At 53.8% G+C, this 27,755-nt stretch overlaps 1 protein-coding gene across 1 annotated transcript; it reads left to right on the top strand.

The window, feature by feature from the left end:
• The first annotated feature begins 1,872 nt into the window (after nt 1-1,872).
• LOC115850712 (immunoglobulin lambda-1 light chain-like) lies at nt 1,873-27,175 on the top strand. The gene is made up of 5 exons (XM_060310064.2): nt 1,873-1,918; nt 2,065-2,338; nt 11,246-11,255; nt 18,678-18,729; nt 26,741-27,175. The coding sequence occupies exons 1-5, from the start codon at nt 1,873-1,875 to the stop codon at nt 27,061-27,063; spliced, it is 705 nt and encodes a 234-aa protein (XP_060166047.1). The 3' UTR covers nt 27,064-27,175.
• The last annotated feature ends 580 nt before the right edge of the window (nt 27,176-27,755 follow it).

Below are 27,755 nucleotides of genomic sequence, written 5' to 3'. Positions count from 1 at the left end.
ATGGCAGTGAGTAAACCTACCCCCATGCGGGTCCCACCACATCCACACGTCCCAGGGCCTGTGCTGCTAAGAAGTGAAGACAGCAGGAGCCTGTGACGGATGCACAGAGGGACAGACGGCACGATGTGAGGACAAGGATGGAAAAGGGAAGACGATGAGACCATACCATGCTGTGCTTAGATGGCGACCCACCAGGGAGGGATCTGCCCCTATGGACTCGATCAGAGAGAGATGGACACCCATTCGAGGGCATCTCTCTGGTCAAGGTCATAATAGGGTCAGGGTCTGGGTGAGAACTGTCATCCTGTCTGTGAAAGTGACTGAGGAACAGGGTGGAGGACGGTATCTCCTCCCAGGTTGGTCCACACCTGTGGACATAGGATTAGTGACCTTATAAGAAGAGACCAGAAACACACCCCCAACCCCGAGTGAGCCACTGAGACAGACCGTCTAAGGACAGAGCCAGAAAGCGCCTTCAGGGAGCCGGGAGAGAGCTTGCACTAAAAACAATATTAGGGCATCTTGATCACGGACTTCTGACCTCCAGAACCTTGGAAAATAAATTTGTGGTGTTTAAGCAACATGTGGGTGGTATTTTTCCATGGCTGCCTGAGCTGACTAAGACAGGAGCGGGGAACACTTGTGTGTAGGTGTTTATGGGAGCATTAGTCTTCATTTCTCTGAAATAAAATCCCAAGGGTACAATTCCTAGATTGTACAGTAATTGCATGTTTAGTTTCATAGTAGCTGCAAAGCTGTTTTCTAGGGTGGCTGTACCACTTTATAGTCCTACCAGCAACACCTGAGCCACCAGTCCCTCTGCTGCACAGCCAGCATTGGTTTTGCCACTGTTTTTAACTTTAGCCCATCTGCTCCATTCTGACTGGTGTGTAGCGGCAACTCTTTAGGGTGTGATTGACGTTTCCCTAATGACTCATGGGGACCATCTTCCCATGTGCTCATCTGACATCTGTACATTCCCGAAAAAATGTCTGTTCACATCATTTCCCAAATTCCACTTGGATTTTAGTTGTTTTGTTTATTGATTAGTTTTGACACATTTTTAAATGTATATACAAGTTTTTTGATGAATATGTGAGTGGAAAGTATTTTCTCCCACTTTACTGGATTTTTCAACTCCATAAAAAGGACTTTTATAGAACATATGCTTTTCATTTTAATGTATTTCAATTTATCTTCTTCCTTTCACAAATCATGCATGTATTGTCAAGTCCAAGAATTCTTGTCTAGGTCTAGATAAGGAAGACATTTTTCCTTTTATTTTTAAACATAAAATGAAAAAGAATGTATATGTTGATTTGAATCACTTTGCTGTGCACCTAAAACTAAAACAACATTGTAAATCCACTATACTTCGAAAAATAAAAATTAAGAAACTTTAAAGAAATATAATAAAAACCCTGCCAGATGTACCTGACCAGTGTCACTGTGTCTGCTGCTGGAATTCTGGGCTCTCGCAGCAGCATGACCGTGGTCCCCACAGTGCCAGCTTCCAGCACTGTCCAGCCCACCACACGATAACCTCATCCCCAGAGAGGACGCCTGTGTGTCCCCAAGGCCCAGAGGGGAGCCCAGGAGCGGACTGAGAGGTGTGTGCACATGCTGGGGCAGGGGCAGCCTTTCTCACTCAGCACCAGAGAGTTCTGGGGACCTGGACTCAGGCCTGGAACTCAGGTGCCAGTTTAACTCCTCCTTGGATCCCAGCTGTTCTCTGCTCAGCAGGGAGCCGGTCACAAGGCCAAAGGTGGCAGGAAGGAGATTTGCATGAAGACATCCCTTCTGAGCATAAGAGAGGCCCAGAGGTCCCACCCCAGCTGTGAGCTCAGAGGCAGAGCTCAGGGCGTCCCCACCATGGCCTGGACCCGTCTCCTGCTCCCCCTCCTCACTCTCTGCACAGGTGCTGCCCCCAGGCTCAGCCCGAAAAGTGACCAGAGCTCAGCCTGGTCCAGAACTTCAGCTCAGCACAGGAGCTGCTGCAGGGGGCATGAGGCTGCAGGGATGAGACCCTCTTCCTCACCCTCACTCTCCTCTCCTCTCTTGCAGGTTCTGTGGCCTCTTCTGCGCTGACTCAGCCACCTGCGGTGTCTGTGTCCTTGGGACAGACGGCCAGGATCACCTGCCAGGGAGACAGCTTAGGAAGCGGTTATGCTCAATGGTACCAGCAGAAGCCAGGCCAGGCCCCTGGGCTGGTCATTTATGGTGATAGCAACCTGGAGTCAGGGATCCCTGACCGATTCTCTGGTTCCAAATCAGGCAAAATTGCCACGCTGACCATCAGCAGGGCCCAGGCCGAGGACGAGGCTGACTATTACTGTGGGTCAGCTGACAGCAGTGATTATCTTCACAGTGACACAGACAGACAGGGAAGTGAGACACAAACCCCCTCCCCGTCTGGCTCACACTCTCCTCCAGCCCCCAGGAGGACTGTGGAAGAACAGTGACAGGTCTGGCCCAGTTCCCCCAGATCTGAGCTCCCCAGGCTGCCCCTCCTCCCAGCCCTCCAGGCAGGCTCTGCACAGGGGGCTCAGGAGTGGATTATGGCTGGCAGGACCAGGCTGTCTTAGTGCTGTCTGGCCAGGTCGGGAACTTCGGCCAGAGGCCCTGTATGGAAGGACAGACAGAGGGACACATCCCTCCAGTGATAGTTTTCCCCACATTTCCATATCGTGGTCACTGGGCCCCTCTTGGCCCAACTGTCTAGGATTTGACCACAGAATGTCCCATCCCATCTGATGCTGAAGCCCCAGGCCCCCATGGCAGCTGGGATTCTGAATGGAGCACACCAGAGCAGTGGGCATTCTAGCATCTACCTCCTTCTCTCTTCTGGCCTCGTCTACTCATCCACAGCTGCTGGGAGCCTGTGACAACTCACAGCAGTGCCCTCACGGGGAAATGCTGTTGGTGCAGAAAATGGCCCCCCACCCCAGTTTATCCCCCTGGTCAGAGAGGGTCAGGTGAATGATGCCTGAGGCCACCATCCCCAGGCTCTGACTCAGTTTAGGATGACCCGAATGGGCCAGCTTTAACTCTCCTGCAGAACCCCGAGTCCCCATTTGTGTGACCAAATCCCGGGTCCCTCTCCTCTGCCCAGTCTCCCCTCCTCATCTCCTTCCAGATTTCCAGGACATGCACTTAACGTCTCAGAATCAGCTTGCAGGGAACCCGATCTAAGTTGGCCAGCTGTTCCCAACATGCTCATCAGGGTCCCGAGGAGGTTATATATACCCGCAAGTCTCTGTTTTCCCACCTAAATCCACAATGTGCTCTTCAAAATCCCCAGTTAGATCTGATTGCCCTTGAATTTTTATAAAAAGGTGCATTGGAGACCAATAAGCTACAGTGAGAATGTTTGTGAAAGAAACTGGCAAAGAACGATTTCTCTATCCAAAGTGATGACTGAAAACTGTCACCACTATCATACTGTCCTATGATTAGGTGTTTTAAGTGATGGGGACCACCAAGAACATCTATTCTGTTTCAAAGTAGGGCCCCAATTTCACAGTAGACGCCCCCGTTATACCAAAGCCTTAGTTTTCATCTGAAACAGGATCCAGGGAGGAACTGGGTTGATTTTTGCACAGCTATTGACCCATCAGTTGGCTGGATATGTTTCTCCTTCTTGTAAAGAAATAAAACCTTGACATCCTACAATGCATGGCTTTCCTCACAAAAAAAAGCCAGTGTCCAAACTCTTAGACGTACAATGAGGAAATTTCTGGGTGACCTTGGAAAACAGTGAATTTACACCCAAAGACCATTTCCCTGGCAAATGCTTAAACAAACATGTGACAACCTGAACAATGGCACATAGATCTCCTGCTTCACACAGAATTCTAGATTCTCCAGGGGAAAGGTCCACATTAGAAATATTAAAATGCCACCTGTGGATTTTTTTTAAAAGAAAAGCCGAAAGTTTCCTCCAAGTGCACTCCTGTCTTGCATGAGGGTGGATGTCTAATTTGGAGGATGGAAACCACATGGGAAAAAATTACGTTCAAAAAGTATTGACAATTACAGATTATTAAATGTACAATTAACTTGTCACACTAATGGACCATGAACCAGCAACAGATGGTATTTTATGCACCGAATCCCTAAGACCTAAGCAGTAATTCCAGGATTCCTCCCGAGGCGAGATCATGAAAAGGCTGCTCTCGTTGCTTTGAATCTGGAGTGTGTTGTCCTTGGGCTTTCTGTTCAGCCCCACGGGGAGCAGGGCATTGTCAGCCTCCAAGGTGTCAGACGGCCCCAGGGGAGGTGCAGCAGCGCCCCCAGAGGCAGTGGGGAGAACTGACAGGAAGAATCTACAATTCAGGCTGAGAATTTCCCACAGCCCCCTCCTGGCCCAGTCTGGTTCTAGAACACTCAGAAGAGGCTATTATTTAGGGATTAAGACATCTCTCTTCTCTCTAGCCCCCAAGTGAACTTGGCGTTGTCATTCCCTCTCTCAGCCCCTGCCTTTCCCTGTCAAGTGAGCTCCTTGAGTCCTGGGCTCCCAGTCACAGAAGCAAATCTGCAGACATTTATGGAAGGCAGTGACTGGTCAGCCACACGGGACAGTAGACAGGGCTCAGGACCAGAGGCACATGCAGCAGCTAAAGCCCCAGCACAGCTGCATGGTGGATACTTGGCAGGGGAGAGGCACTAGTAACTCCCCCGAAGGTCTTCAGCCCTCAGGTAAAGTAGGGAAGGCCGAGGGGTTTGTCTCAACCCGCCTGTGTCAATCCTGTTCCTGCTCCCTGGGCTCCAGCCTGTGCTAAGCAGCTGCAAAGACCCGGATTTATTACGTGTGAATCCCCTTTGCTCCACCTGAACACATGGCACTTCTACCCCTCAAATTCTTAACTCAGAGAACATATTACACTGGCCCTGAGCTGGGTTTACATCCCAGATCCCTCAAGTTTGCCCTGTCCTTTCAGATCCTCCAACACACCCGACTCCTCCCCACTGGCCAAGTCTCAGCCCTTCCCACGCTCACTTCTTACTACTTGGTTCTCCCCAGTCCTGAGGGCAGCTCCAGAGTTACCACTTTGGGGGGGGCCCCAACCTCTGATTACAGAACAGCCTGCCTGTCATTGTCTGTCTCTTCTCTGGATTAATTATCCCCACAGCACACACCACGATGGGGTTCTTTCCCCATCACTAGTTTCGTTAACTGATGCATTTGTGCTCAGACTTTTCCTGCTTGGTCGGAATACATTTTTTTTTTTTTTAATTTCAGGACTCACTGATGAAAAGAAGAGGCATGAACAGGCGGGACCTATTGTAGTCTCACCAAGACAAGTTCTCTGGGTGATCACAGATTCCACGTGGGACCCAAGATCTTGCCAGCATCCAGGTCCCTTGTCCCTATATGTTGGCCTTGCTTTCATTCTTGTGGATGACAGACTTCAGGATGGCTGCTGCAGCTCCAGCTATCACACCATGTTCAAGAGGAAAGGATCTGCGTCAATTCCTGCTATTTCTTTCCTTTACAAGAGCAAGAGTTCCCCGAGATAAACTCCAGCCAACTGACCCTTACATCCCATAGAACAGTGCTGGGCCACCTGGTCAAACCTGATAGCCAGAGACCTGAAAGAAGCAAGTGTTTGGCTTTTAAATAAACACTGCAGGCAATGTGCAGGTGACCGTGGTGGAGATTCTCTGCCAGGTGTGCAAAGCCACTGTGTCCCCTGCACTGCCCCCCACACAGGATGGAAACACCCTTCAAGCAGGGACTGTGTCCTGTTCGTGCTGAATTCCCTGGAGAGAATGTGCCAGCTCAAAGTGGGTCTGAATGAACATTTCCCAGTGGGTGTGGTCCTAACCGTGCCTTTGGAACTGTAGCCGCCACCCCGCATCAGGCCCATACCCAAAGCTGGCACCAATAAGAGTCACCCCCTGAGGGAGGTGTCCCCACTGCCCATCCAACCTGCGTGACCTCCCACCACGCCACAGACAGGAGCAGGGATGCCTCCGTGAGCCCAGCCCCCTCCTCTTCCAGATGAGCCTGTTCATATCTTCACGGGTAATCTCAGCCCCTCGTGCCAGGACGTGAGGCAGACAGAGCCATGGAGAGGGAGTAAATCCTGATTGGGGTCACCATCCCTGGATCAGGGAAATCACCACCTGAGCAGTGGGCTCTGAAATCTATACCTAGAACTGAGTCTCCGCCTCCAGTGTGGAGCAGCCACCAGGGGGCAGCAGAGGTAGCCCGGCAGAGCCACCTGGAGGAGTGGTGTCCTGGGCATCAGGGCTCCAGTGCAGGGGAAGGAGTAACCAGGACCTCACACCTGATGACAAGTGTCCTTCCGTTTCTACAGTGTCACCTTCACTCTCAAGCACATGTTTCTGTCTCCGTGGGTCCCAAGTCCTGCTCTTGGAGACGGTGCCTGTTTCCTTGCCCCACACCCACTGCCAGCCCACCTAATACTGCTAAAAAGCCACCGCTGTCCAGAAATGCTCATCCTCCCTGTGACCACACGTTGCCACTCCCTTCCCTGTGCTCGGAGCCCCCGTCCTCCAGACACAGCTGCTCCTACTCCCTGGAAGCTCTCCCACTGCCCTCACACCTGTCCCTCCACTTACCCCTTACAGGGAAGGGGGGGAACCAGAAATTTCCACACTTCCTGTTTCCCAGTGTCTGACACACAGCAGTCACTCAATCAGCTTTCCGTAACTGTGATGTTTATGACATATATATTTTCCCAGCAACTGAAGGGAAATGGATTAGGACTGACATTCCCTTGCAGAGTTATCAAACCCTGAAGCCCCCTCTTATTCTCTCACAGAGCAAACATTTCTTTTAGCCCCTTGTCTGTTCCTGCCCCTGAGGCACGATGGGGACACTACAGCCCCAGGAGCTCACAGCCCAGGGCAGACACAGCACCGCAATGGCCTGGAACACTCCATGTGCTTTGTCAAACTGTGAATTTTATTCAGTCTTGGGCCCAGGAGCTGTGATGGGGGGAGAATCCTGTACAGTCTAAGCCTCTTAGTGTTGCCCGTGGAATGAGTTCAGAGAATACAGACCCACCTCTGAGCTCTCAGTGGCCAGGCCCGTCCAGGAGTGAGGCCAGGACTCAGACTGGGGTGGAGATGTCACCCCCAGACTATGGGACAGCAGGTGGAGGAGGATCCCCCGGGCCGAGGCGGGGTCTGCAGGGGCCACCCCTCCCTCTCTGTGTCCCTGGGGACTGAGCCCTTCTCTGAAACCACAGAGCTCCCCAGGCAGACCCCCTGGGCTCCGGCTGATTCGCACCCCTGACAGCTCTCTCTCCAGCAAGGGGATAAGAGAGGCCTGGGAGGCACCCTGCCCAGCCTAGGCCTCGGGGAGCAGACTCGGGGTGCCTCCACCATGGCCTGGACGCCCCTCCTCCCCGGCCTCCTGGCTCACTGCACAGGTGCTGCCCCCAGGGTCCGCCCAGCCCTGGCCCAGGGCTCGGGGACAGGCTTGGCCCTGACTCTGAGTTCAGCAGGGCGCTGCCCGTGGGGACAGGAGACTCCTGGCCCTGCCGCAGGATGGGGGACTGGAGGGGCCGAAATCTCCCCACTGTGCTCACTGCTGTGTGTGAGCCCCGAGGGGCTGCGCCTGCCAGAGAAAGTGGGGAGCGTTCTCATTTGTTCAGAGGCTCCATCCACCAGCCAGGCCCATGGGCCCCTGGGGCTGAGACTGACGGGAGGGGGCGCCCTCGGGGCCCAGAGAATCTTTGGAGCTTAGTCCAGGCCAGGCAGGTGGGGGTCTCTGGACATGCGTTCTTCACCTCCAGCCCACCTGTCCTTTTCTCTCCTGCAGGCATTGTGTCCTCCTATGAACTGACTCAGTCGCCCTCGGTGTCGGTGTCCCTGGGACAGACGGCCAGGATCACGTGTGGGGGGAACAACATTGGAAGTAAATATGTTCAACGGTACCAGCAGAAGCCGGGCCAGGCCCCTGTGCTGGTCATCTGTGGTGATGGCAACCGTCCCTCGGGTATCCCTGACTGGATATCTGCCTCCAAATCGGGGAACATGGCCACCTTAACCATTAGTGGAGTCCGGGCTGAGGACGACACTGACTATTACTATCAGTCATATGACAGCAGTTATAATCCTCATGGTGACACAGGCAGATGGAGAAGTGAGACACTAACCTCCCTGCCTGGCTCGGCGCTCACTCCACCCGCCTCGGAGCAGCTGGAGGACAGGCCTGAGGCTCCGGTGTCCTCTGTGCTCTCAGGACCTCTGTTTATGCTGCTGAGAAATGGCGAGTGGGGATTCGGTCCTGAGTCATGGAGACTGTCGTCAGCACCCTTGAGCCAGAGGGTTCCCCTTGCCAGCTGTGTCCTAGGACAGCCGTGTCCCCTCTCCAGGCTCAGCTTCTCCACTGGCTTCTCTCAGGAGGGGTGGAAGATTACAGATACAGGAAGGAAAGCTTCCGGCCCCTGGTGGCTGCTGGTGGCCCCTGACTCACGGAGCTCATTCTCGTCACTTGTGCCTGATCGTCCTGCACTGAGACCCAGGGCCTCCCCGCAACACCCTGAGGCGGGCCCTCAACACCATTGCCCACAACCCTCTAAGAACTGGGCTTCCCCACGATGCCCGTTCCTTTGTAATTTGACATCTGAAAATTGTCATCAGAAGATTGTAAAATGTTCACATCACTCCTTTACATATATTCATCAGAGTCTAAAAATCATCATGATTTGATATCCACTGTCCTTAAAATTCTTCTATAACATCCATCTTTCCTTCTGCTTAGACTTGTTTCCATTCCACATCCCTTACTACATTTGGTCTGCTCATACGTTTTCATACCTGGAAATCTCATTCATTATCCTATCATACATCTCTGTCATAATAATGTACATTCATTTAAAATTTTTGAATTTGTTTCATTTCCCGTGATCTTAAGTGCTAAAAGGTTTCTCCCACATTGTTATATCCTAATTATTAGCAGCAGAGTTTGATCAAAACAGCATAAATGCATTGACATTTTCATAAATGACTATTAACTAGTGTTGATTCGTGGATCCATCAATTAATATAATTTACCTCTAGAATGAAGTAAGTCCAGCATCAAAGCTGTCCTGGCTTGCGTTTCTATATGAAACATGGAGAAACTTTGGTCCATCAATAGGAGTCTTGTAATACAGTGTCACTGCCTGATATGAACTCCTTCCTAGTTATATGCCAAAAATCGTTCGTGGTTGATGGTCAAAAATAGTTTCTCTAAACGATTTATCAGCTGACAGCTCCGTTTCATACTCTTGTAATTTTGTGGAAAGCAAAGGATTGGACGGACACCACCCGACTTCAAGAGGACTCGTGTGAGAGGCAGTTCGATGCACCTCCAGACCCCTCAGGGATGAGGGCTCATTGCCTCATATACTGGGAGAGCCTGCAAGCCGGCTCCATCCCAGAGTCAGCTTCTCGGGGAACCACCCTCAGAGAGGTGTCACCCAGCCACTTGTCATTCATTTTCTCGGGGATAAACACTGAGAAGGCTTGAGCAGAACTTACTAGTTCAATGTATTGCTCCTTTACTTAAGAGGTCCCTTGTGTAAGAAGATATAAAGATTGGGGAAAATTTAAATATCATCTTAGTGCAGCTTTGCCAATATGATATCTTTTGAGAAAAATACTTGCATCTTATCATGTGTTTTGAGTATATGCTTCCTCCAAAACCTGAGGCTGACTTGAATCGTTCAATCTATGGAAGAGTCTGACCGAGTGATCTAATTTGCACAGCCAGTCCTCACTGCCAAATGTACTATTCGGACGACGTCCTGTTGGAAGCCTTCCCACTGTATTTGTCAATACAAGTAAACATGTTAGTGGGCATTTTGAGGAACATCATAAATCACTGAAAATTAAAAGATGTGTCTGGTGAGATCAACATTAAAATGATGTAAATCTTCTGCGTTCACTTATCTACATTTATAACTTTTTAAAAACAAGGTAAGTCACAAGGCTATTTGTCGTTATTTAATTAGCAACAGATACTATGGGACACCATGTGAGAAATAAATGTCAGAGTATTTAGTGGTTTGGCTTTTAGTAAGAATGAAGTAAGAATCGAATATAAATCACATTAGTCTTGTTAGCCATCAGGACGGAAGCATTTCCTATGAATGGAACAAGGATGTGAGAATGTTCCATTCTCTTGGACCACCCTCCCAGGGTCCCAAGAGGATTCACCTGGCTGATAGTTGCTGGTGGAACAGTTAAAGGACCAATGGCTGCTACAAAGCCACCACCTGCCAAAGTGGGGTCTCCTCGCCGTGGGAGTGTACCCATCCCAGGTGTCAGTCCAAGTCTTTGGAAAGGACCTGGAAAACAGGTTTTGCCCTACGAATATAAACCCACCCGGTCAGGTGGGGCAGGACCTGCTGGGCACTGGCCATGCCCACTCCAGCACAGGGAAGGGTTGGGCAGACCCTGCAAAAAGCAGTTCCTTGAGCTGGAGGTAACTGGTTTCTCCCAAGTTCCAGACACAGCCAAGACTAGAGTGAGATGAGTAAGACACGCTCCTTGTCTGAGAAATTTAAGGAAGTGCCCCAAAACTCAGTAATCAAGAAAAATAATATTTTGGGAATTCCCTGGAGGTCCAGTGGTTAAGACTCCATGCTTTCACTGACGAGGTCACGGGTTCAATCCCTGGCTGGGGAACTAAGATCCCATAAGCCCCATGGCACGGCCAAATTAAAAAAAAAAAAAAAGATAAATAATATTTAATGCAATATTTTTAAAAATTGAAATTAAAGCCCCCCAAAATCCATATGAGTAAAGCACTGAAACAGTAAGTAAAGTGAGGATCTGACCATGCACCGATGTGACTCACCTTAAGCACCCCCACCCCAGGACAAGCCGGGACTCCAGGAAGATGAAGAACAGAGTCTAGCCCCTGTACCCCTTCCTCCCCCTCACGGGAACCCCCCGCCCCCACCCTCAGGTCTCATGCCTCCCACAAGCCACATTTTCTGGCGTTGCTTCCCTTGACAGCTGGTTTCTGCTGCCCTGTACCGGGCCCTCCCCCTCGGGCTGCATCCCCGGTGGCTGGACTGGGAGAGTTAGAGGTTAAAGCACGGAAATTTTCCAAAGCCCCCAGTTCCAGGCTGGGTCCCACCACCATGTCCAAAAAGGCTGGTCCTCCCAGGTCTCCGGCTGGTACTGGTAAGTCCCAGGACACGGTCTTTACACCAAGTAGCTGTGTGTCTTAGGAAAGAAACTCTCCCTCTCTGTGCTTCAGTTTCTTCATCCGTAGAAGCTACCAGGTCGGTGAGTCTGTGACGTCTCCAGAAGCAGTAGGATTCTCTCCCCATTTGCTGGAGGACAGTGCAGGTGGGGGGCTGCACCCCCAGGATCGCCAGAGGAGCTGGGATCTTCAGGGTTCCCCGGGCACCCTTCAGAGGGGGCTCAGGAACCACAGAGCCAGATCCTGATTCCAGAAGCTTTGTCATATCTCCAGACGGACACTTTGTCCCCCTCTGCCTCAGACCCTCCAGGCCCCAAGAGTAAAACACTGAAGATGTTAAGAGAAGGACCAGCTGCTTAAGTTTTGGGGATGGTGGGGAGTGGGGAGCTGGGGAGACCTAGGCCTGGGAGAGAAGACTCCACTGTGACTATAGGCAGGTGTCTGGGGCCTGTGGGATGTAGAATGGGCAGGGGGCTGACCAGCAGGAGGCAGGGGGCGCCCCTGACACGGGAGCAGGGCAGAAGTGACTGGACATGACACATCCCTCCACTCCAGGGGAGATAGGTGGGGGCGGGGCACAGAGGAGCCAGGGACCCTGAGCAGGGGATCTGCTGTACAGGACAGCTGGACCCAGACCTCTCTGGCTCAGCCTGAATCCAGCCCTCGGCCATTCTCGGTCCAGGGAGGGGGTGGGGACAAGTCTGGGCGGCCAGAGCTGCAGCTGCACCAGCTGGGAAGGCCCTGCCCATCCCCCGAGGGTCCCCAGCATCCAGCCAGACCAGGATTTCCGATTGCAGCCACCACAGGAGGATGTGGTCTGCGGTGGCGGCTGCCCAGAGACCGTGGCAGGTACAGGGTGGAGGCTGGGGCACAACTGGAATCACCGAGTTCAGGGACAGCCCCTTTTTCTCCCCGAAATCTGGGGCTGTCCCCAGTGGGTGGGGGGGACCACAGCTTCTGGGCCCGGGCAGTGGGTGAGTGTCACACCCACACAGGGGTGCGGGGAGGGAGCAGATTCAGCCTGGACCCTGGGGCAGGGGCAACGCAGCCCCCAAGGTGCAAGGGGCCCAGGTCCCAGGCTGGAGTGGGCCAAGCACCACAATGGGGAGAAGCTGGACTGAATCAGGGCCTCCCAGGGGCTCCCCCATATCCTGCATGATGGCTGGTAGGGCACCAAACCCCGTTACTGTTCAATGCCTGGCCCATGTCCAAGGCCAGGGATCTGTCTGTGTGTGCTGTATGTCCAGCCCTCAGCACCCGGCCCGGCAGCCTGGGGTTCCTCCAAAGCTGCCTTATGAGTTTGGTCAAACTGTGAGGTTTTGATCACCATCATCACCTTCCTTCCCTCCTTCCCCCATCACAACCGTCATTATCAAGAGCTGTGGAGGGTCTGGGATTTGTTCCTGCCCGCAAGCTAAAAAGTGAGCCTGCCGCAGTTGCACAGATGCTGGCGGACACAAGATGCTGGGTTGGAGACAAAGGCCAGCATGTTACTCCCAGCAAGAGAGGCAGCCGGCATGTCAGCATCATCCTGCGCTGGTTCTCTGAACCCCACAGGGTGATGCAAAGGGGCCAGGAGACACCTGCACATCCAAGCTGGGGACCCCAAATCTTTTCTGCCGGACAGTAAGCATGTTTTGCTCCAGAGGGAGATGCTATCTCTACCCTCCAGGGTCATTCATTACACAAACATACTCGAAAAGATGATCCAAAACAAAGGCAATCCATTCCTTTGCTCGTGAGACGTGCAGAAATACAGAGATCCGTGGACATTGTCTCCCAGGGACCCTTATCTATATGAAGAAAATGAAGTCCCAAGCTGTGTGCCTGTTAACGCATCCCATGGAACAGGCTGGACCGATTTTCACCAAATGTAGCAGGAAAGTTAAGGAGCATCGGCCTCAAAACGTGGGCCAGGGCTTCCCTGGTGGCGCAGTGGTTGAGAGTCCGCCTGCCGATGCAGGGGACACGGGTTCGTGCCCCGGTCCAGGAAGATCCCACATGCCGCGGAGCGGCTAGGCCCGTGAGCCCTGGCCGCTGAGCCTGCGCGTCCGGAGCCTGTGCTCCACAACGGCAGAGGCTGCAGCAGTGGGGGGTCTGCGTACCGCAAAAAAAAAAAATCACGGGCCAGACACCTCTGAAAGGGCCCTCCCAGGAAAGTCACTTTGGGGTCCATCCCTGGGAGGCCTCTTTCAGATTTGCTGAAACAGAAGATTGGGAGGGCTGCAGAGCTGGACTTAAGTTGACATAGATATTAGAGCTCCTGTGGCCAGAGAGCAACTGGAAAGCCAGAGGGTAGGTGCTGGCTGTGACAAGTGGGAACTTGCAACCTGCCACTTGGAGTTCTTCCTATACCCGGCAGCCTGACAGCACCAGGACCTAGAGGGAGGGGCATGCCCTGGAGCTGCGTGAGGGCCAGGCCTCTTGACGGTGTGGCGTCAGGAAAGTACGGAAGCTGCTTGAACATCAATTTCTTCATCTTCAAACAGGGGAGAAAAAAAAAAATCTCAGCTCAGCAGGGAGCCGGCCCGGTTGTCAGCACTGGATAGACAGCATCCCTCTCATCACTGGATCGTGTGTTATCTCCCTGGGCTTCAAAACGGACCCCAGCCTAAGCAAACACGTGATCACACTGATCCTCAAGGCCTTCCTACGGCAAAGGAACTGCCCCTATTTTACAGATAAGGAAACTGAGGCCCAGAGGGAACCTCGGTCTGGTTGGTGTCAACATTCATGACTTGACGTTTCTCCTTGAACGACGGGTATAGAATCACTCCCGCAGGGCCCTTGCCTGGCTGAGAAGCTGAGTGAGGAGTTGACCAGGGACACTAGCCAGGCTTGGCCAAACCAACCAAGGAAGGGCGATCTTGACTGGCCGGAGTGAAGGCTGCAGGGACCAAGCCAGGGGACTGGTCAGAAGAGAAGCCCCAGCCCACTGCACTCAGGCCTCACTGACTTATTCCACGGGAACTCGGCTGCCCTCCCCGGCCCCTCCAGGCCCCAGGGAGATGCTCCACAGCCCAGGGACGCAGTTGCAGAACAGGGAAGGAGAATAGGACAGGTGTGCCCGACCCAGGGACCCGGGGGCGGGGCTGGTGGGCGGGCTTTGCTGTGAAGCCCTTGAGCCCTGGATCCTGACCACAGCAGAGCAGTTAGCAAAGGCCCCCCTGGGAGAGGCCCCAGGAGTAACAGCCATGGATCCTGAAGGGGGCCAGGTGCTGGGGGCAGGGACAGAAAAGGCCCATGCAGAGGACAGGGCCACGAGGGCCAGGATGCCCTGGGACGGCCACTGCCAACAAGGGGAACTGGGGGCACCTGCCGATCCCCCTCCAGGGAGCCCACACCAGCAGGTTGGCCAAGGCGCCTTTGACCCTGAGGGCACATGAGGCCCAGGTCAGGCCAGGTGGGCCCATGAACACCCCAGGGGTCAGAGCTCTGTCCCCAGGCAGCCCTGGCCTCTAATAGTACTGGGCCTGGCCATGGGCACCCATGGCCTGCTGCCCCCGATGGCAGCATGGCCCCCCACATGGAAGCCCCGGGAAGTCTCCAGCTTCTGGAGCCTGTGGGACAGGTAAGAGGCCGAGGGAGTTGTGGTACAGGGGGACTGGAGGTCCCTTTGACGGGGTGCAAGGGTGAATGACTATAGAAGAGAGGGGCAAGAAGGGAGAATCATCCGTAAAGAAGGGGCCTGAGCAGACAGTGGCTTTATTTAAAGTGTTGACATTTTGTCTAGTGTGAATTTGTTTGTATTGATTTTTCTTCCTTAATACTATATCAAAGTATTATTTATCTCAATGACTGGATTTTTTTGGTGCCCCTTAAGTTTTGTGCCCAAGACTGGTGCCTCACTTGCCTCGCCCTGGACCTCTGAGCAGGGAGAAACAGGGCAGCAGGGGCAGGACGTACCCAGAAGACACTAATCACTTTAGGGGCAGCAGCCCCACAAGGCAGGTCCTGCCATCATCCCCATCTTACAGACAGGGATAGAGGTCCAGAAAAGTGAAGCAACCTGCCCAAGTTCACACAACACATGGGCACGGTCCCAGGACTGTGGAAATCCCGGGACTGAACAGGCACCAGCATGTCCTGTGTTTTAAGAAAATGGTGCAAGAGAAGGGGCAGTTTACAAGGCATCCAGAGAAGGAAGCAAGGGTTTGGCTTGGTGTCCCCCAAGGAGGCCAACTCCTCAACTAAATTCCTGAGTGTTTAACTGGGGCCAAGCCTGAACCAAGCGGGGTCATATCCAGGCATTGGGCAGACCCATGGGTCATTTTAGGAGCAGTAAGATGGGAGGGGGGATGCCCGAGCTGGTCTTACAGATCCAGGGTGTTGACACGTGATGGGGCGCTCCAGGCAGAGGGAATGGTGGGGGGTCCGAGGAGGAGAGTGAGGTGGCACAGGCCCGCAGGGAGCCTCCAGAGCCGGGGAGAGCGGGGTGCAGACTGCTGGGGTCTTGTACACTTCATCCTTTATCCTGGGGTCCAGGAGGAGTCACTGAAGGATTTAAGTGGGGAGCTGTCAGAGTCAGGTTAGTGTTTTGAAAAAATGGCTCCAGATCGGAGACCAGTGTGAGGCCAGATTAGAGGATGGAGAAGGGGCAGTGGAAAGGGGATGGGGAGGGGGTGCTGGTCCATGGTGACCAGGTACCAATATCTCCTATGGAATTGGCAAGTGAATTTAAAGTGACAGTATCATGATGGGGAGGAATGGGCACAGTCACGAACTGTCTATAAAAGACTAAAATGTACACCCTTTTTAGCAATACGCGGTGAGTCATAAAAGAAAGCATATTTCTTTAAATTGTGTAATTCCACTTCTAGGAATTCATCCTGAGCAGAGGGTGGGGGGAACAACCAAAGATGTAACCAAAGGTTTACAAGCAAGAAACTCAACATTATTAATGATGGGAGAAAACTGGAAATAACCTAGATATCCAGCAGAAAGGGTGTGACAAAATACAGCATGGAATATCCATCATAAGGAATCTTACACAAACCTCCAAAATTGTATTTCTGAAATTGGGTTTTTAAAGTATGTGTGCATTTTCAAAAGCCTGTCAGAAAATGTAGAAAAATGTCAATGGTGTGTCTCTGGCAGGTGGGATTTCATCTAGTTTCAATTTTTTACTTTATAATTTTCTGTAGTTATGAAAATGTTCACAAGAAGATATATTTCATTTTTATCTTCGAAAATAATTTTTAATACCAGAGTACTATGTGTTTTAAAAAAAGATTAAGCACAGAAGTATATTAGCCTGCAACTAGCTTTTTCAACAGTCTGTTGAGATTTTCTGTATCAGCCCATATGAATCCCCCATGTTCTCCACACAGCTTTGTAAGACTTCAAAGTTTGGATGAAGCAGCATGTCTTTAATGATTCCCCTGTTAATGAACATTTAGGTTGTTTCCACTTAAAAATGTAAATTACAAGAGATGCTACATGGAGACCCCCAACGTGTGTAGCTGTGTATCCATACTAAGTACACTGTGTATCTCCACGGGATAGATGCCTAAAAGTGGGATTGCTGGATCAGAGAGAACAGGCTTTGAAATTTTCGTAGGAGATGCCAGTGGTCCTCCCAAAAGTCTGTTCCAACTTACTCTCACCACAGTGAATGACAGTGCCTTTCCCTCTCCATTGTTGCCAATAATGTGACAGGGTGGATCTTTTTCTATTTTGCATGTCTGATGAGCAAAAATGAGAACAAATGTGTTTGTTTATTTGATCGTTGGTGAAACTTATTTTTCTTTTATATTTTTATTGACTGATTTTATTTCTTCTGTGAATTCACCAGTCATAATTTTGCCTGGTTTATTTTTCGTTCGTTTGGTTGTATTTTCTTAAAGATCCATAAGAAACTCTCCATCTATTTGGGATAGTAACCCCTTATTAAGTATGTACATTGTAAATATTTTTCCCTGATCTGTTTTACAACTTTTGTTTGTGGGGTCTTTCACCATAAAACCTTTTTAATTTTTATATGTCAGATTTGTGGTTTTTCTTAACAGTGTCTGTGATCTGTGGCAAACATAGGGAAGGCATATTCATTTCTATTTTTTTCTATTTTATTCAGGTATTTTCATTGTTTTGGTGTTTGTTTTTACTTCACCTGGAGTTTATTTTTGGGTAGGTAGGAATATAACCTTATATATTTTCCAAATGGAGAGCCAATCATCATATATTTGTTGAATACAAACATAGCTTTTATCCAATACTGAATTATGGATTTATCACATCCTCTCTGTGGTTCTGTTGATCTAATGATCAATTCCCACATCCTTTCCACCCTGTTTTAATTATTGTAGCTTTACAATGTGTTTCTGTACCTGGTAAAGAACAACCCCGTCGTTATTATTCTCATTCAGAATATTTGTGTCTCTTCTCCATCATTATTCTTACTGTTGGACTTCAGAATCGGTTCACTAATTTTCAAAAATTATTCCTTTGATGTTGTGCTTGTAATTTCATGAAGTATATGGATTCATTTGAGGGGAACTGATGTCTTTGCTGTTGTGTCCGTTAGTCAAGTTGTGTTATATTTTATCCATGCAAATCTTGCACATTTTCTGTTAAGTTTATTCCTAGGACTTTTAATAGAATTTTTATTGAGGTTGTCAGTGTTTCCCAAATTTCATCTCCTCAATAGTTCCCTATTGCTCTTGTGTTCAATCATTTTGGTTAATTCTTGTATTAGTTCTAATAGTCCTTCAGCTGATTGTCTTGGGTTTTGTTTTGTTTGTTTGTTGAAGTAAACTAGCCCATCATCTGCAAAGAACAATTTTATCTCATTTTTCCTAACACACTCTTTGCCCCACCTCATCTCACTTCATTGGCTCGAATCTGTAGAATATGATGAATAATAAAAGTAAGAGTGGGAACCCTGACATTTAAGATGGTTTTACCTTTAAATGTGAAGGTTGCTATAAGTTTTGGGAGATACTCTTTATCAAGTTGAGGATGTTTCCTTAGATAATTAACTTAATAAAAGGCTGGATATTTGCTTTATTTAATCAGAAATAAGTGTTGAATTTATATTGCTGTTCTGTTAAATTTTGTTTCAAAAATCTCATGTGCACACCTTAAACACAACCATGACCAAATAGTTCCACCACTCAAATAAAAAAATTCTTGTCCCAATGCAAAGGGTTACCTTCTGATTTAGATAAACTGCATTGGGAGATACAGGGTGCTAAACAGGCTCCTCATCCTCCCACCATGACGCCCCCCACGCTACTGACCAAGGGACCCCACCTCCTCCAGGAAAGGAAGGTCCCTGGGATGTGATGTGACACCCAGATGTCTCTCCTGCACCTCTCATGCTTGGGGAAGGATGGAGCCCCGCTTCCCAGGGCTAAAGTTGCTGGTGGGGTGGGGTCCCCCCTCAGCCTCCCTGAGGACAGACCAGGCCCCATGACAAGGAGGGTGGCCCTGGGGCCTCTGTGCAGCTGCAGGTGGGCCTGGGCAGGGGGTGGAGGGGGTGTCAGGAGGGTTTATGTTCAAGACTGTGTCACGGTGTGCTGCGTTCGGCGGAGGGACCAAGCTGACCGTCCTGGGTGAGTCTCCCCCTTCCCCTCCTCTTCGGGTTCCACAGTGAAATTTGGGCAGATTTTCTTGTCTTTTCCCTCCTGTCTGGGGCTGGAGTCTCACTCTCCGGAGCCTGTCACCTTCACCCTCTAGGCTGTCCATTGCCCCCAAGCCTGTCATACTTCACAGAACCTGGTGGGCAGGGTGGGGACAGGCTCAGTGACCTTCCTGCCACGCCTCGCTCTTCCCATCCCGAGCCTTCCCTCCAGGCCCTTCTTCTCTGGATGCTGGGATGTCAGCTCCCTCCTCAGGGTGCCCAACCCCAGGGTCTGAGGAGAAGGGAGGGACTGAGGCCCAAGGAATGGGGGTCTCAGGCTGGGGCACTGGGTCCAGGGATGTGGGAAGGACCCTGGAAAGAGCTGGACAGAGCATGGGTGTCATCCTGGGATCTTTCTGCTCAGGGACCCAAATGGGGGCTAGTGAGGGACCCCAGAGCCAGGGGCCTTGGAGAGTGGAGGAGGGAACAGTACACGGGGGAAGGGTAGACGAATGTCCTGTTGAGAAGGTGGCCTCAGGGTGCTAGGTCCCCATCCTCCTCCCAGCAAGCAGGACACCCCAGACCGCACAGATCTCAGGACACTCGGGCCTTAAGGGTCACCGCACCCAGTTACACACTGGACGTGAGCCCCTAGCTCAGATGCCCAGCGTGGGGACCCTTCATAGGGAAAGGTGACAGGAACTGACCTGGCCAGGCAGACAGATGTCCCAGGACAGACAGATCCCCAGCGGGACTTCACAGGTCAGGGGACCCCTCAGAACAGACACGGCCCCAGGCTCAGAACACAACGTTCACCCACATGGAAACTCTCATTTGTGGGACTCCCTGGACCCCAGCCCTGGGGCTGACACTCCCTCCACCCTGGCAGCCCTAGAGGGGTCTCTGTGGTCTCTGTGGCAGCCCTAGAGGGTTGGGAGCTGCGAGGCTGGTGTTAGGGGGACTGTGGGCAACAAAGCCCCCCGCAAAAGGGAAGAGAGCCTGAACGGGGGACAGACAGACGACCTGTATGAGGACACCAGACGAGAACCAGGGGAAGATCTCAGACAGACAGATGCCCAGGACAGACAGAGGAAAGAGGGGACCGCAGGGTGGACGCCAGGCAGCACCAGGGAGCAGAGGGTGGGATGTGGTTTATGGGACGTGGGAGCCTGAGGAAGAGATGGAGACCTGCCAGGGAGCCCCGAACTCCCAGGAGTCGGGCACTGAGGATCCCCCGACAGAAGGTGAGCCACCCCAGCCATGGCTGCCTGACCTCAGGGGAGCAAGGGCCTGCCTGGGATCCATGCACTGGACTTTGGGCACCTGTGCCCGCTTCTCCTGAGGTCAGGGGCTCCCGCGATGGACGCTGCCCCAGTGACCTCCCGTCTCTCCCTCACTTTGCAGGTCAGCCCAAGTCCCCGCCCTCAGTCACTCTGTTCGCGCCCTCCACTGAGGAGCTCAGCGCCAACAAGGCCACCCTGGTGTGTCTCATCAATGACTTCTACCCGGGCAGCGTGACGGTGGCCTGGAAGTCAGGCAGCACCACCATCACCAAGGGCGTGGAGACCAGCCAGCCCTCGAAACAGAGCAACAGCAAGTACGCGGCCAGCAGCTACCTGGCCCTGACGGCCAGCGAGTGGAAATCTTATCAGAACGGGGTCAGCTGCCAGGTCACGCACGATGGGAAAACCGTGGAGAAGACAGTGTCGGCCTCCGAGTGCCCTTAGGTCCTGGTCCTCACATCCTCAGGGGACTGGAGTCACAGGACCCCTGGAGGGTCTACCCACCCACCCTGGTCCCCCCAGCCCTTCCTCCTGCACCCAATCAACTCTCAATAAAATGTCCTCATTGTCATTCAGAACTCGTGCTCTGCTCGTTTTTCTTTCTGCATTTGGTGTCCTGAACTCAACCATCCTCAAAGGGGAACAAAATCCTCTTATCCTTTAAGAAATCAAGATAGAGGATGGAGTCTTGGGACTCTTGTGAGGAATGGTTTCACTGTCACCCAGGACCCCCCCGCCCCCAGAGAACATTCGAGAACAGGGAATTGGGTCGCTGCAGGAATGGAAGTCTGTCCACCCTCCCCACCCTCCTCCATGTTTCCTCCTCCGTGTGGACCACCTCCACATCTGACTGTCCCGGTCACAGTGTTTGGTTGCCAGGGCCCCCAGGACAATACCTCACCTCCCTTCCCTGGAATCCTCAGCACCACATTCTGGATTGTGTAGCCCTCAGGAGTCCGTCGGCTCCGTAGATGATGACCCACCGATTCCACGTGTCCTTTTGCTCAAAACCCACCCTGGTAATTCCGCATGACCTCGTCCTAGAGTTCCCACCCCCCTCATGGCACCTCCTGCTCGCACCTCCCTAGGGAAACAGCCCTGTGCCCCTCCCCCAGGCCTTCCGGTCACACTCTGCACAGGACCCACAGTCCCTGACCCTGGTCACTCACCCCACACTCCCTCTAGACAGTCCTCCTCCCACTTGTGTCAGGAGGGTCCCGACTGCCTTCAAGGCTCCTGGGACGAGGCCAGCTCTGCTCTCACCAATCTCTCGGTGGCCAGCCCACCACCTACCCACCACAAATGCCAGTGAAAACCATGTGAGTGGTCGATGGGGCCATGAGTCTAACGTCAAGTTTCGGTCTAGGACGGTGCCGTGGACTTGACTGTGTACTGATTCACCATCTTAGATCTGGAATGAGATCTCAGATCAGTGAGATTATTGCTGTAGGAGCTACACAGGACAGGGACCCGAGTGGTTAGAAAGGCAGACACACACACAGACACACACGCACATGCGCGCACACCGGCACACACCGAGTTACTGCAAACTTGACCGTGTTGGACCTGCCTCTAGGGCACTGGAGCCTCCAGAATCCCTGTGGCCTCGCTCTGCAGAGAGCACAGCTCCATCCCCTCAGGGTGCTAAACAGGCTCCTCACCCTCCCACCATGACGCCCCCCACGCTACTGACCAGGGGACCCCACCTCCTCCAGGAAAGGAAGGTCCCTGGGATGTGATGTGACACCCAGATGTCTCTCCTGCACCTCCCATGCCTGGGGAAGGATGGAGCCCCGCTTCCCAGGGCTGAAGTTGCTGGTGGGGTGGGGTCCCCCCTCAGCCTCCCCGAGGACAGACCAGCCCCCATGACAAGGAGGGTGGCCCTGGGGCCTCTGTGCAGCTGCAGGTGGGCCTGGGCAGGGGGTGGAGGGGGTGTCAGGAGGGTTTATGTTCGAGGCTGTGTCACTGTGTTATCCGTTCGGCGGAGGGACCAAGCTGACCGTCCTGGGTGAGTCTCCCCCTTCCCCTCCTCTTCAGGGTCCACGGTGAAATTTGGGCAGATTTTCTTGTCTTTTCCCTCCTGTCTGGGGCTGGAGTCTCACTCTCCGGAGCCTGTCACCTTCACCCTCTAGGCTGTCCATTGCCCCCAAGCCTGTCGTTCTTCACAGAATCTGGTGGGCATGGTGGGCACGGGCTAAGTGACCCTCCTGCCACCCCTCGCTCTTCCCATCCCGAGCCTTCCCTCCAGGCCCTTCTTCTCTGGATGCTGGGATGTCAGCTCCCTCCTCAGGGAGCCGAGCCCCGGGGTCTGAGGAGAAGGGAGGGGCTGAGGCCCAAGGAATGGGGGTCTCAGGCTGGGGCACTGGGTCCAGGGATGTGGGAAGGACCCTGGAAAGAGCTGGACAGAGCATGGGTGTCATCCTGGGATCTTTCTGCTCAGGGACCCAAATGGGGGCTAGTGAGGGACCCCAGAGCCAGGGGCCTTGGAGAGTGGAGGAGGGAACAGTACACGGGGGAAGGGTAGATGAATGTCCTGTTGAGAAGGTGGCCTCAGGGTGCTAGGTCCCCATCCTCCTCCCTGCAAGCAGGACACCCCAGACCGCACAGATCTCAGGACACTCGGGCCTTAAGGGTCACCGCACCCAGTTACACACTGGACGTGAGCCCCTAGCTCAGATGCCCAGCGTGGGGACCCTTCATAGGGAAAGGTGACAGGAACTGACCTGGCCAGGCAGACAGATGTCCCAGGACAGACAGATCCCCAGCGGGACTTCACAGGTCAGGGGACCCCTCAGAACAGACACGGCCCCAGGCTCAGAACACAACGTTCACCCACATGGAAACTCTCATTTGTGGGACTCCCTGGACCCCAGCCCTGGGGCTGACACTCCCTCCACCCTGGCAGCCCTAGAGGGGTCTCTGTGGTCTCTGTGGCAGCCCTAGAGGGTTGGGAGCTGCGAGGCTGGTGTTAGGGGGACTGTGGGCAACAAAGCCCCCCGCAAAAGGGAAGAGAGCCTGAACGGGGGACAGACAGACGACCTGTATGAGGACACCAGACGAGAACCAGGGGAAGATCTCAGACAGACAGATGCCCAGGACAGACAGAGGAAAGAGGGGACCGCAGGGTGGACGCCAGGCAGCACCAGGGAGCAGAGGGTGGGATGTGGTTTATGGGACGTGGGAGCCTGAGGAAGAGATGGAGACCTGCCAGGGAGCCCCGAACTCCCAGGAGTCGGGCACTGAGGATCCCCCGACAGAAGGTGAGCCACCCCAGCCATGGCTGCCTGACCTCAGGGGAGCAAGGGCCTGCCTGGGATCCATGCACTGGACTTTGGGCACCTGTGCCCGCTTCTCCTGAGGTCAGGGGCTCCCGCGATGGACGCTGCCCCAGTGACCTCCCGTCTCTCCCTCACTTTGCAGGTCAGCCCAAGTCCCCGCCCTCAGTCACTCTGTTCGCGCCCTCCACTGAGGAGCTCAGCGCCAACAAGGCCACCCTGGTGTGTCTCATCAATGACTTCTACCCGGGCAGCGTGACGGTGGCCTGGAAGTCAGGCAGCACCACCATCACCAAGGGCGTGGAGACCAGCCAGCCCTCGAAACAGAGCAACAGCAAGTACGCGGCCAGCAGCTACCTGGCCCTGACGGCCAGCGAGTGGAAATCTTATCAGAACGGGGTCAGCTGCCAGGTCACGCACGATGGGAAAACCGTGGAGAAGACAGTGTCGGCCTCCGAGTGCCCTTAGGTCCTGGTCCTCACATCCTCAGGGGACTGGAGTCACAGGACCCCTGGAGGGTCTACCCACCCACCCTGGTCCCCCCAGCCCTTCCTCCTGCACCCAATCAACTCTCAATAAAATGTCCTCATTGTCATTCAGAACTCGTGCTCTGCTCGTTTTTCTTTCTGCATTTGGTGTCCTGAACTCAACCATCCTCAAAGGGGAACAAAATCCTCTTATCCTTTAAGAAATCAAGATAGAGGATGGAGTCTTGGGACTCTTGTGAGGAATGGTTTCACTGTCACCCAGGACCCCCCCGCCCCCAGAGAACATTCGAGAACAGGGAATTGGGTCGCTGCAGGAATGGAAGTCTGTCCACCCTCCCCACCCTCTTCCATGTTTCCTCCTCCGTGTGGACCACCTCCACATCTGATTGTCCCGGTCACACAGTGTTTGGTTGCCAGGGCCCCCAGGACAATACCTCACCTCCCTTCCCTGGAATCCTCAGCACCACATTCTGGATTGTGTAGCCCTCAGGAGTCCGTCGGCTCCGTAGATGATGACCCACCGATTCCACGTGTCCTTTTGCTCAAAACCCACCCTGGTAATTCCGCATGACCTCGTCCTAGAGTTCCCACCCCCCTCATGGCACCTCCTGCTCGCACCTCCCTAGGGAAACAGCCCTGTGCCCCTCCCCCAGGCCTTCCGGTCACACTCTGCACAGGACCCACAGTCCCTGACCCTGGTCACTCATCCCACACTCCCTCTAGACAGTCCTCCTCCCACTTGTGTCAGGAGGGTCCCGGCTGCCTTCAAGGCTCCTGGGACGAGGCCAGCTCTGCTCTCACCAATCTCTCGGTGGCCAGCCCACCACCTACCCACCACAAATGCCAGTGAAAACCATGTGAGTGGTCGATGGGGCCATGAGTCTAACGTCAAGTTTCGGTCTAGGACGGTGCCGTGGACTTGACTGTGTACTGATTCACCATCTTAGATCTGGAATGAGATCTCAGATCAGTGAGATTATTGCTGTAGGAGCTACACAGGACAGGGACCCGAGTGGTTAGAAAGGCAGACACACACACAGACACACACGCACATGCGCGCACACCGGCACACACTGAGTTACTGCAAACTTGACCGTGTTGGACCTGCCTCTAGGGCACTGGAGCCTCCAGAATCCCTGTGGCCTCGCTCTGCAGAGAGCACAGCTCCATCCCCTCAGGGTGCTAAACAGGCTCCTCACCCTCCCACCATGACGCCCCCCACGCTACTGACCAGGGGACCCCACCTCCTCCAGGAAAGGAAGGTCCCTGGGATGTGATGTGACACCCAGATGTCTCTCCTGCACCTCCCATGCCTGGGGAAGGATGGAGCCCCGCTTCCCAGGGCTGAAGTTGCTGGTGGGGTGGGGTCCCCCCTCAGCCTCCCCGAGGACAGACCAGCCCCCATGACAAGGAGGGTGGCCCTGGGGCCTCTGTGCAGCTGCAGGTGGGCCTGGGCAGGGGGTGGAGGGGGTGTCAGGAGGGTTTATGTTCGAGGCTGTGTCACTGTGTTATCCGTTCGGCGGAGGGACCAAGCTGACCGTCCTGGGTGAGTCTCCCCCTTCCCCTCCTCTTCAGGGTCCACGGTGAAATTTGGGCAGATTTTCTTGTCTTTTCCCTCCTGTCTGGGGCTGGAGTCTCACTCTCCGGAGCCTGTCACCTTCACCCTCTAGGCTGTCCATTGCCCCCAAGCCTGTCGTTCTTCACAGAACCTGGTGGGCATGGTGGGCACGGGCTAAGTGACCCTCCTGCCACCCCTCGCTCTTCCCATCCCGAGCCTTCCCTCCAGGCCCTTCTTCTCTGGATGCTGGGATGTCAGCTCCCTCCTCAGGGTGCCCAACCCCAGGGTCTGAGGAGAAGGGAGGGACTGAGGCCCAAGGAATGGGGGTCTCAGGCTGGGGCACTGGGTCCAGGGATGTGGGAAGGACCCTGGAAAGAGCTGGACAGAGCATGGGTGTCATCCTGGGATCTTTCTGCTCAGGGACCCAAATGGAGGCTAGTGAGGGACCCCAGAGCCAGGGGCCTTGGAGAGTGGAGGAGGGAACAGTACACGGGGGAAGGGTAGATGAATGTCCTGTTGAGAAGGTGGCCTCAGGGTGCTAGGTCCCCATCCTCCTCCCTGCAAGCAGGACACCCCAGGCCGCACAGATCTCAGGACACTCGGGCCTTAAGGATCACCGCACCCAGTTACACTGGACGTGAGCCCCTAGCTCAGACGCCCAGCGTGGGGACTCCTCATAGAGACAGGTGACAGGAACTGACCCGGCCAGGCAGACAGATGTCCCAGGACAGACAGATCCCCAGCGGGACTTCACAGGTCAGGGGACCCCTCAGAACAGACACAGCCCCAGGCTCAGAACGCAACGTTCACCCACATGGAAACTCTCATTTGCGGGACTCCCTGGACCCCAGCCCTGGGGCTGACGCTCCCTCCACCCTGGCAGCCCTGGAGGGGTCTCTGTGGTCTCTGTGGCAGCCCTAGAGGGTTGGGGGCTGCGAGGCTGGCGTCAGGGAGACTGTGGGCAACAATCCCCCCCTCTGCAAGGGAAGAGAGCCTGAATGGGGGACAGACAGACGACCTGTATGAGGACACCAGACGAGAACCAGGGGAAGATCTCAGACAGACAGATGCCCAGGACAGACAGAGGAAAGAGGGGACCGCAGGGTGGATGCCAGGCAGCACCAGGGAGCAGAGGGTGGGATGTGGTTTATGGGACGTGGGAGCCTGAGGAAGAGATGGAGACTTGCCAGGGAGCCCCGAACTCCCAGGAGTCGGGGACTGAGGATCCCCTGACAGAAGGTGAGCGACCCCAGCCATGGCTGCCTGACCTCAGGGGAGCAAGGGCCCGCCTGGGATCCATGCACTGGACTTTGGGCACCTGTGCCCGCTTCTCCTGAGGTCAGGGGCTCCCGCGATGGACGCTGCCCCAGTGACCTCCCGTCTCTCCCTCACTTTGCAGGTCAGCCCAAGTCCTCGCCCTCAGTCACTCTGTTCGCGCCCTCCACTGAGGAGCTCAGCGCCAACAAGGCCACCCTGGTGTGTCTCATCAATGACTTCTACCCGGGCAGCGTGACGGTGGCCTGGAAGTCAGGCAGCACCACCATCACCAAGGGCGTGGAGACCAGCCAGCCCTCGAAACAGAGCAACAGCAAGTACGCGGCCAGCAGCTACCTGGCCCTGACGGCCAGCGAGTGGAAATCTTATCAGAACGGGGTCAGCTGCCAGGTCACGCACGATGGGAAAACCGTGGAGAAGACAGTGTCGCCCTCCGAGTGCCCTTAGGTCCTGGTCCTCACATCCTCAGGGGACTGGAGTCACAGGACCCCTGGAGGGTCTACCCACCCACCCTGGTCCCCCCAGCCCTTCCTCCTGCACCCAATCAACTCTCAATAAAATGTCCTCATTGTCATTCAGAACTCGTGCTCTGCTCGTTTTTCTTTCTGCATTTGGTGTCCTGAACTCAACCATCCTCAAAGGGGAACAAAATCCTCTTATCTTTTAAGAAATCAAGATAGAGGATGGAGTCTTGGGACTCTTGTGAGGAATGGTTTCACTGTCACGCAGGACCCCCCCGCCCCCCAGAGAACATTCGAGAAGAGGGAATTGGGTCGCTGCAGGAATGGAAGTCTGTCCACCCTCCCCACCCTCTTCCATGTTTCTTCCTCCGTGTGGACCACCTCCACACCTGATTGTCCCGGTCACAGTGTTTGGTTGCCAGGGCCCCCAGGACAATACCTCACCTCCCTTCCCTGGAATCCTCAGCAACACATTCTGGTTTACTTTCCCCCTCAAGTGTCCTTCTGTCCATTGATGAAGACCCACTGATTCCATGTTTCCTTTGGTTTAAAACTCACCCTGGCTATTCCGCATGACCTCGTCCTAGAGTCGCCCCCACTGCACCCCCTCCCAGCCCCCTCCTGCTCCCACCTCCCCAGGGACACTGCCTTCTGCCCCTCCCCCTGGCCCTCACTGTC

The sequence above is a fragment of the Globicephala melas genome, chromosome 13, assembly GCF_963455315.2.
Source record: "Globicephala melas chromosome 13, mGloMel1.2, whole genome shotgun sequence".
Classification (NCBI taxonomy): Eukaryota; Metazoa; Chordata; class Mammalia; order Artiodactyla; family Delphinidae; genus Globicephala; species Globicephala melas.
This window is presented reverse-complemented; position numbering and strand designations above follow the sequence as displayed.